This window comes from Hylobates moloch, unplaced genomic scaffold (assembly GCF_009828535.3).
Source record: "Hylobates moloch isolate HMO894 unplaced genomic scaffold, HMol_V3 SCAFFOLD_8, whole genome shotgun sequence".
NCBI lineage: Eukaryota > Metazoa > Chordata > Mammalia > Primates > Hylobatidae > Hylobates > Hylobates moloch.
Window position 1 is genome coordinate 81,207,577 of NW_026652283.1, and position 9,420 is coordinate 81,216,996.

Consider the following 9,420-nt stretch of genomic DNA (forward strand, 5'->3'; position numbering starts at 1 on the left):
GGAATGCAGAGCAATGCAGAGGAGGCAGGCCCCCAAGGAGATTTTTATTCCTTAAAGCAGCTGAGATCTGGAGTTAAAACAATAGAGAGATCAGGGAATGTGCATGCACCAGTAGGCATAGTTTTGCACTTACTGTTGGTTTTAAGTGACTGTGATGGTTATGTGGTTTTATTTTTATTTATTTTATTTATTTATTTTTGAGATGGTGTCTCGTTCTGCCACCCAGCCTGGAACGTAATGGCATGATCTCAGCTCACTGCAACCTCTCCCTCCCAGGTTCAAACGATTCTCCTGCCTCAGCCTTTCGAGTAGCTGGGATTACAGGCGCATGACACCGCGCCCGGCTAATTTTTGTATTTTTAGCAGAGACAGGGTTCCACCATGTGGGCGAGGCTGGTCTGGAACTCCTGACCTCAAATGATCTGCCTGCCTCGGCCTCCCAAAGTGCTGGGATTACAGGCATAAGCCATCGTGCCCGGCCATTTTTTTCTAATTAATTAATTTTTTTTTTTTTTGAAACAGAATCTTGCTCTGTCTCCCAGGCTGGAGGGCAGTGGCACAATCTCAACTCACTGCAACCTCTGCCTCCCAGGTTCAAGCAATTCTCCTGCCTCTGCCTCCTGAATAACTGGGATTACAGGTTATTTTTAGTAGTGGGGTTTTGCCATGTTGGCAAGCCTGTTTTAGAACTCCTGACCTCAGGTGATCCACCCACCTCTGCCTCCTAAAGTGCTGGGATTGTAGGCATGAGCCACCATGCCCAGCCGGTTAAGTGGTTTCAGAGTATACAACTAAACCCTAAAGGGCCAAGGCAGAAAGCCACATATCTCACCAGAACCCTACCAGGAGATATAGGGAGGCAAGTTGGAAGTGGCCTAGGGGAGCAGCTCCTCACAAGCTTCTAGGCTCTCTTGTCCCAGGAAGGACCACAGGGAATTCTGCCAAGATTCAGATTAACTGTTGTTCAAGCTGGACGTGGTGGCTTACGCCTATAATCCCAGCACTTTGAGAGGCTGAGGTAGGTGGATCACCTGAGGTAAGGGTTCAAGAGCAGCCTGGCTTACATAGTGAAACTCCGTCTCTACTAAAAATACAAAAAAATCAGCTGGGCGTGGTGGCAGGCGCCTGTAATCCCAGCTACTTGGGAGGCTGAGGCAGGAGAATCACTTGAACCTGGGAGGCGGAGGTTGCAGTGAGCTGAGACCACGCCACAGCACTCCAGCCTGGGTAACAGAGCAAGATTCCATCTCAAAAAGAAAAAAACAAAACAAAACCGTGGTTCAAAACTTGCCTGCATGGCCTACGTGGATATGTGCAAGGTCACCAGGATGTTGTGTTGAAGCTGTTCCCCAAAGATATCAGATACCACATAGTCTCCAAAACTCCACTTATGAGCTATTTAGAGAGAAAAAATATATATCTTACCTCACAGACCCACTGAAAGTCTCACGTTGCCCCCAGGGGTTCCCCAGACAATACCTGGAGAACAGCTGCTCTATGCCGTAGACCAAGGGGTAGAATGGCTGGTTCGCAGGTGTACCTATATTCGTATTTATTAGGTACTTCCCAATGGCTCCCCAGGATGGCTCCACCCTCCACAACTTTATCAATGCTCAGGATTGTCAAGGCTTTTTAATGTGTCTTAATTTTTTTTTTTTTTTGAGACGGAGTCTCGCTCTGTCACCCAGGCTGGAGTGCAGTGGCGCAATCTTGGCTCACTGCAAGCTCCGCCTCCCAGGTTCATGCCATTCTCCTGCCTCAGCCTCTCTGAGTAGCTGGGACTACAGTCGCCCGCCACCACGGCCGGCTAATTTTTTGTATTTTTAGTAGAGACAGGGTTTCACCGTGGTCTCAATCTCCTGACCTCGTGATCCGCCCGCCTCGGCCTCCCAAAGTGCTGGGATTACAAGCGTGAGCCACCACGCCCGGCCAATGTGTCTTAATTTTTTAAAAAATTTTTTTAGAGATGGGGATCTCGCTATGTTATCCAGGCTATTCTAAAACTCCTGAGCTCAAGTGATCTTCCTGCCTCAGCCTCCCAAGTAGCTGGGACTACAAACACATATCACCATGCTTGGCATGTGTCTTGATTTTATAATCAGAAAATAAAACAGTATTTAAAAAATATGTCAGGCTGGGCATGGTGGCTCACGCCTGTAATCCCAGCACTTTGGGAGGCAGAGGCGGGTAGATCACGAGGTCAGGAGATTTCCATCCTGGCTAACATGGTGAAACCTCATCTCTACTAAAAATACAAAAAATCAGCTGGGCGTGATGGCAGGCACCTGTAGTCCCAGCTACTCAGGAGGCTGAGGCAGGAGAATGGCGTGAACCCGGGAGGCAGAGCTTGCAGTGAGCTGAGATGGCACCACTGCACTCCAGCCTAGGCGAGAGTGCGAGACTCCATCTCAAAAAAAAAAAATATATATATATATATATGTCAGGGTTGGGAAATAATTATTTCAATGAAAGGTGCTGGGTCAATTAGATATCCATATGAAAAAAGAAAAAAAGAAACTTGATCCCTACCTCACATCATCAACAGAGGTGATATCACCAACATAATATGAAGAGAGAGAAGCCAGGCAAAAAGCATATGTATCATATCATTCCACTTATTTAAAGTTCAAAATCAAGGCTGGGTGTTGTGGCTCACGCCTGTAATCACAGCACTTTGGGAGGCCAAGGTGGGTGGTTCACCTGAAGTCATGAGTTCGAGACCAGCCTGACCAACATGGAGAAACCCTGTCTCTACTAAAAATACAAAATTAAGTCGTGAACAGCGGCTCACACCTGTAATCCCAGCACTTTGAGAGGTCAAGATGAGTGGATCATGAGGTCAGGAGATCAAGACCATCCTGGCTAATACGATGAAACCCTGTCTCTACTAAAAATGCAAAAAATTAGCCAGGTGTGATGGCACGCACCTGTAGTCCCAGCTACTTTGGAGACTGAGGCAGGAGAATTGCTTGAACCTGGGAGGCTGAGGTTGCAGTAAGCCCACACCACACCACTACACTCCAGCCTGGGCAACAGAGCAAGACTCTGTCTCAAAAAAAAAAGAAAAAAATTAGCCAGCATGGTGGAGCATGCCTGTAATTCTAGCTACTCGGGAGGCTGAGGCAGGAGAATCACTTGAACCCAAGAGGCGGAGGTTGCAGTGAGCCGAGATCGCCCCATTGCACTCCAGCATGGGCAACAAGAGTGAAACTCCGTCTCAAAAAAAAATAAAAAATAAAAATAAAAAATATATAAAGTTCAAAATCAGGCAAAACTAGTCTGCATGCTAAAAATCAAGATACTGGGCCCGGCGTGGTAGCTCATGCCTGTAATCCCAGCACTTTGGGAGGCTGAGGTGGGTAGATCACTTGAACTCAGGAGTTTGAGACCAACCTGGGCAACATGGCAAAACCTCGTCTCTACTAAAAATACAAAAAATAAGCCGGGCGTGGTAGTGCACACCTGTGGTTCCGGCTACTCAGGAGGCTGAAGTGGGAGGATTGCATGAGCCTGAGAGGTGGAGGTTGCAGTGAGCCAAGATCCTGCCACTGCACTCCAGCCTGGGTAACAGAGTGAGACCCCATCTCAAAAAATAAATAAATAAAATGAAGTCAGAAGATTAAAATGACTATAATAGCAATGAATATATATTAAAATCCAAGGCCAGGCGCAGTGGCTCACACCTGTAATCCTAGCACTTTGGGAGGCTGAGGCAGGCAGATCATGAGGTCAAGAGTTCAAGACCAGCCTGCCCAACATGGTGAAACCCCATCTCTACTAAAAATACAAAAATTAGCTGGGCACATGGCGGGCACCACATGGTGTGGTGGTGCATGCCTATAGTCCCAGCTACTCTGGAGGCTGAGGCAGGAGAATTGCTTGAACCCGGGAGGCAGAGGTTGCAGTGAGCCAAGATCACGCCACTGCACTCCAGCCTGGGTGACTGAGCAAGAGTCTATCTTGAAAAAAAAAAATCCATCCTGGATTATATCTATCTGGTCCATGGTGAGGGCCATCTCACTAATGCCCATGTAGACTATCAAAGGGCAAGGCAGGGCAGGGGTAATAGGAGGGTTGTCACGGTAGCAGGATGGGTAATCCTGGGAGGAAACTGGAAATAGATGCAGTCAGCACAGGCTCTTGGTATCCTTGCGAGTGACCCCTCCCTCAGTCTGGGCAGTGGTGTGACAGCTAGGGTTGGGGATGCTGCTTTGCATCATTTGCAGATTTCCATGGTGTAAATATTCCCTCCCACCATGGCCAATTTTAAGCTGCCAAGAATTTAACACCGAGCTCAAAAAAGTCCTAAAAATTTAGGCCAGGCGTGGTGGCTCATGCCTGTAATCCTAGCACTTTGGGAGGTTGAGGCAGGCAGATCACAAGTTCAGGAGATCGAGACCATCCTGGCCAACACGGTGAAACCCCATCTCTACTAAATATACAAAAAATTAGCCGGGTGTGGTGGCGGGTGCCTGTAGTCCCAGCTACTCGAGAGGCTGAGGCAGGAGAATGGCGCGAACCTGGGAGGCGGAGCTTGCAGTGAGCCGAGAGCGCGCCACTGCACTCCAGCCTGGGCGACAGAGCAAGACTCCGTCTCAAAAAAAAAAAAAAAGAAAGCACCTGCAGGAGTGTAGAGAAGTGAGACAGGGCACGAACAAGTCAGAAGAGGATGTGGTCATGAACAGGTCTTTGTTGAAGGTAGCCCACCTGGGGACCTCTGGGAGATGTGAAACACACCTCTGAGTGTGCCCCCCAAGGGTGAGAAGAAAAAATATTTTTCCACCAACTCCCACCTATCCTTGGTTGAGGCTGCTCCCTGGAGCACAGACTTCCCAGTACTTCCAGTTGAGCAACCCCATAGCAAAAAGCTACAGGTGCTTCTAGTGGCTACAGAATGGTGAGTGGGGAGGACACGAGCCATGTCTGAAACACCAGCACAACAGAGTCACGACCTGTGTGTCACACTCTGCATGTCTCTTCTAGCCACAGCACCTCACTCCACTGAGCAGGATTCTCCTTTTTTTGTTTGTTTGCTTCTTTTAGAGATGAGGTCTCACTCCTTTGCCCAGGCTGGAGTGAACTAGCATGATCATAGCTCACTGCAGCCTCAAACTCCTGGGCTCAAGTGACCCTCCCACCTGAGCCTCCCAAGTAGCTGGGACTACAGGTGTGCACCACCACACCCAGCATATTCTTGGTCTTTGGTTTTTATTTTATTTAATTTATTGTTTTTAGATGGAGTTTCGCTCTTGTTGCCCAGGCTGGAGTGCAGTGGCACGATCTCGGCTCACCACAAACTCTGCCTCCTGTTCAGGTGACTCTCCTGCTTCAGCCTTCCCAAGTAGCTGGGATTACAGGCATGTGCCACCATGGCCTGGCTAATTTTTGTAATTTTAGTAGAGACAGGGTTTCTCCATGTTGGTCAGGCTGGTCTCGAACTCCCAACCTCAGGTGATCAACCAGCCTCAGCCTCCTAAAGTGCTGGGATTACAGGCATAAGCCACTGCACCTGGCAGGTCTTTGGTTTTTATGAGCCCACTCACCTTTGTTTCACCCTGTCACCCAGGCTGGAGTGCAGTGGCACAATCTCAGCTCACTGCAACCTCTGCCTTCCAGGCTCAAGCAATCCTCCCACCTCAGTCTCCCGAGTAGCTGGGACTACAGGCATGCACCACCACGCCCAGCTCATTTTTGTATTTTTACTAGAGACAGGGCTTGCCATGTTGCCCAGGCTGGTCTGAAACTCTTGAGCTCAAGCAATCCACCTGCCTTGCTTCCCAAAATCCTGGGATTACAGGTGTGAGCCACCACGCATGGCCATATTCTTGTTTTTAACAATCCCTAAATACAAGCTCACAAGTTAAATCTGCTACCCACCTGAAGAAACTGTGATGTGTCCCAATGCCAGAGGAAATGCCAGGAGTTATGGGCTTTCCTGAGTTAAGTCTTTTAGGAAGCATTGGAATTTTATGGGAATTGTACCTGCAGGCAGACCGCACCCAGTTGGCCAGCCACCCATGGGACTGGACCATGCTTTTCTGAGTATTAACAACATGCTTGGCCCCTCCCTCAAATGTCACCTCCCCATGAGCAGGAACAGCTCCACAGCATTCCCCACCACCACACACAGAGTAGAGCTCCTTAATTCCCCGCTGGGGGTTCCACTGAGAATGGGGATGCCATCTTGGACCTCTTGGCCCTGCTGCCTTACCCTTTGTCCTCCGGGATGGAACACTGCCCTCGCCACCTCTGTGTCACACTCACACACACTCACACTCACACGTGGCCTCCCTGAGCTAAGGGCTCAGTTGTGGTGAGAGAGAGGAGGCAAAACAAGTGAGACTGAAGCCTGAGGAAATTGCTCTCATAGTTTATTTCTCAGAGCCCAGAAGCCTGAGCCAGGGTAGGGCACACACTAGGCCTCTGTCCTGGGTACAAGATGCTGCAAAAAATCCTTGATTCTCTGGACAATTCTTTTAAACTCTTCGCCAATCTTCTTTCTAGCTTTCCGGAAGAAATTGCCCAGCGAGGCAAATCTCCTGTTATCCTGGGGTTGTGTACAGGAAGAAACAGGTTCCTTGTCGGGGGTGTACCCAGGGTCAATCCAAGACCCCTCCCCACCTAGACGCCCCTCTTCGTAGGCCCCCACAGGAGCTTTGGGGCCCCAGTTCAACCTCTGGCTGTGACCTTTGAAGCATGTGATTGAATCTCTCTCTACACCCAGTAAAAAGATGAGAAAACTGAGTCCCGGAGATGGTGAGGGGCTCTGCAGGGTCACACAGCCCAGCCCAGCAACACTGAGATGGGAACACAGGGCTGAGAGCTGAGTACTCTTAGACAGTGGCTCTCAAACTTTACAGGAGCCGGAATCTCCTGGAAAGCTTATCAAAATACGAATTTCTGGGCCCTACCCAGGGTCTGTCTGAGTGGGTCTGAGTAGGGCCTGAGAATTTGCATATCTAATGAGTCCCCAGGAAGGGCTACACTTGGAGAGCTACCGCTCTAAGGGATTCCAGAGCCGGCCCTAGAGATGGAGCTCAGGTTTGGGGAAGAGCCCTGGGTAGGAGGGGCTTTCTCTGCCCTAGGCTGGGGGAGTAGTTAATTGACCCATTAGATGGTCCACACTCTATGCCCCCATCAGCCCCTGCATCCCAGAACAGCTCACTCACCTTATCACAACTGATGTCAAAGGAGTCCCTGGCCTGGTTGAGGGTCACTGTCCCCACACACCGCTTCACCAGCTGGAAAGAAGCTCAAGGTCAAACTTGAAACCATTTGCCATAACCTCCCAGCCCTGTCCCAGTGGGAAATATTCCCCAGGTGCCCCTTGTTCAGCAACTTGGGAGGCACCCACCAACACCCCCAACCCCCAGCCTCACCCCGTCCTTCTTGAAGTCACAATCCTCCGGTGACTGCTGTGTCGTCCTGGGGCACACTGTCTCCTTCACTGTGAAGCTCACAGGCTTTGGGGTGTCTGGGTCCCCATCCTAGTCAGAGGAGGAAATGGGGAGGCCCATTCTTGTATTTTCTGATTTGTGTCCATGACCTCCCCACCAAGAGGGCAGGCTTTCAACAGTACCTGATGTGCGATGGGCACTGGGTGCTGGGCTTGGCACTGGGGTACTGAGGGGAGGAGGACTGAGCCATTCCTACCCTCCTAGGTGAACAGTGAGTAGGAGCAGACCTCAGATGAGCTCTAACAAGGAGCCTCTCCCACTCTGGGGTGGGGGCAAGGGAAGTCAGGGGGCTTCCTGGGGGACAAGACATGCCCACTGGAACCTAAAGTCTGGACAGAGTTCTTCCCTGTGTGGGGTAATGTGGTACAGAAGAGACTTAAAGCAGAGGAGGTCACTGCCCAGAGCCAATGACCCCACTCTAGTGCCTGGAGCTCGCAGAAGTCCCAACACCTGCATGGGGTCGGGGTGAGGGTATCTCTGCCACAGCAGGAATTATAAGGCAGGAAGCTTTCATGCTGGGAGAAGACACGAGCTCTAGAAGGTTCCCTGGAAAACACGGGACCACACTTAAAGGGGGAGATGCCCTTCTGGCAGGCGGTGCAGCAGGAGCAGAAGGAACAACAGGTGGCCAAGCCCAGCCAGAGCACAGCAGAACCTCCCCTAAAGCTCACCATCGTGGGCCTGGGGTCCAGGTCCAGGAGGCGGTAGAGGTTGGCATCTGAGGACCGCTGGTTGATGCCATCTATAGCACGAAGCACAGCTTCCTTGTAGCTGAGGACCTGGGCAACGATGGCCAGAGGCATCAGCAGGCCCAGCAGCAGGAGCATCAGTGACCACCCCCCAAGGGAGTGGCCATCCCTTTGGGTCTTCATGGTCCCCATGTCTGCCTCCCTCTAGCCCACAGGAGCCTCCTTTATGCCCAGCCTGAGCCTGATGCAAAAGCCCAACCAGGAGCCTTCCTGATCCACCTATCCCTGGCTGCCTGCCACGGTGTGGGCTGGGGTTTGCTTCAGCTGCTATCTATTGCTTCACAGGACTTGCTGGGCAGTGAGTGAGGCCTTCCTTGTGTGCAAGATGAGGAAGTGGTTTCTCCATCCCTGGCAATCTCCCAGACCCAACAGGAGATCGTCATAGCCAGGGTTGCTCAAGAGTGTTAAGTCCCTCCAGAGAGGAAGAGAGCCAGGTGCCTATTCTACATCCTTCTACTCCTCAGCAGTCAAGGTGATGGACTGCTAAATCTCCAGCTCTAGGCATTGCCTGGCACCCTGTAGGCATCTCGATTAAGAATTGATGAATGAGGCAGGGCATGGTGGCTCATGCCTATAATCCCAGCACTTTGGGAGGCTGAGGTGGGCGGATCACCTGAGATAAGGAGTTCGAGACAAGCCTGGCCAACATGGTGAAACCCCGTTTCTACTAAAAATATGAAAATTAGCCACGCATGGTGGCTCACACCTGTAGTCCCAGCTACAAGCTGAGGCATGGGACTCACTTGAACTCATTGAACCCGGGAAGCAGAAGTTGCAGTTAGCTGAGATCATGCCACTGCACTCCAGCCTAGGTAACAGAGTGAGACTCAGTATGAAAAAAAAAAAAAGAACTGGTAAATGAAGACAGTAGCCACCCCCAACCTAGAGACTCACTCTTGCAAGGGACAAGTTGCCCTTTCAGTTCAAGGCCATACCACCTGCTCTCTGGACCCAGCCGTCAGCCAGACGAAGGCTCTGCTCCATCTACCCCCTTCTGCATCCTTCTTCGCTGTTTCTTTCAGTCTCAAAATGTTTCCAAGCCCCTCCAGACATGGCCTTTCACCCTGGCTTCTCCCAAGCCAAGTCTTAGGAAAGGTTGTCTACACTTGTTGATGCCATCTTTTCATTCTTCTTCATACTGGAGGCCACTGAAGGCTGGCCAACCCACCCTTGGTCCACTGGCCACCCTCAAGCCTGGTCTTTGTCTGCACAGG

General features: G+C 50.7%; 1 protein-coding gene across 1 annotated transcript; it reads right to left on the reverse strand.

The window, feature by feature from the left end:
- Positions 1-6,354: 6,354 nt before the first annotated feature.
- Positions 6,355-8,346, reverse strand: CAMP (cathelicidin antimicrobial peptide). The gene is made up of 4 exons (XM_032159121.2): positions 8,129-8,346; positions 7,380-7,487; positions 7,170-7,241; positions 6,355-6,547 (listed from the first exon to the last, which is right to left on the reverse strand). The coding sequence occupies exons 1-4, from the start codon at positions 8,336-8,338 to the stop codon at positions 6,416-6,418; spliced, it is 522 nt and encodes a 173-aa protein (XP_032015012.1). The 5' UTR covers positions 8,339-8,346; the 3' UTR covers positions 6,355-6,415.
- Positions 8,347-9,420: the final 1,074 nt, after the last annotated feature.

Excerpts from the sequence above, each read along its gene's own strand:
- CAMP (XM_032159121.2), bottom strand. The coding sequence starts at position 8,338 with ATGGGGACCATGAAGACCCAAAGGGATGGCCACTCCCTTGGGGGGTGG. Across the intron at positions 7,488-8,128 it reads TGGACCCCAGGCCCACGATG|GATGGGGACCCAGACACCCC; the intron begins GTGAGCTTTAGG and ends TCCTCTGACTAG. Across the intron at positions 7,242-7,379 it reads GTGACTTCAAGAAGGACGGG|CTGGTGAAGCGGTGTGTGGG; the intron begins GTGAGGCTGGGG and ends GCTTCTTTCCAG.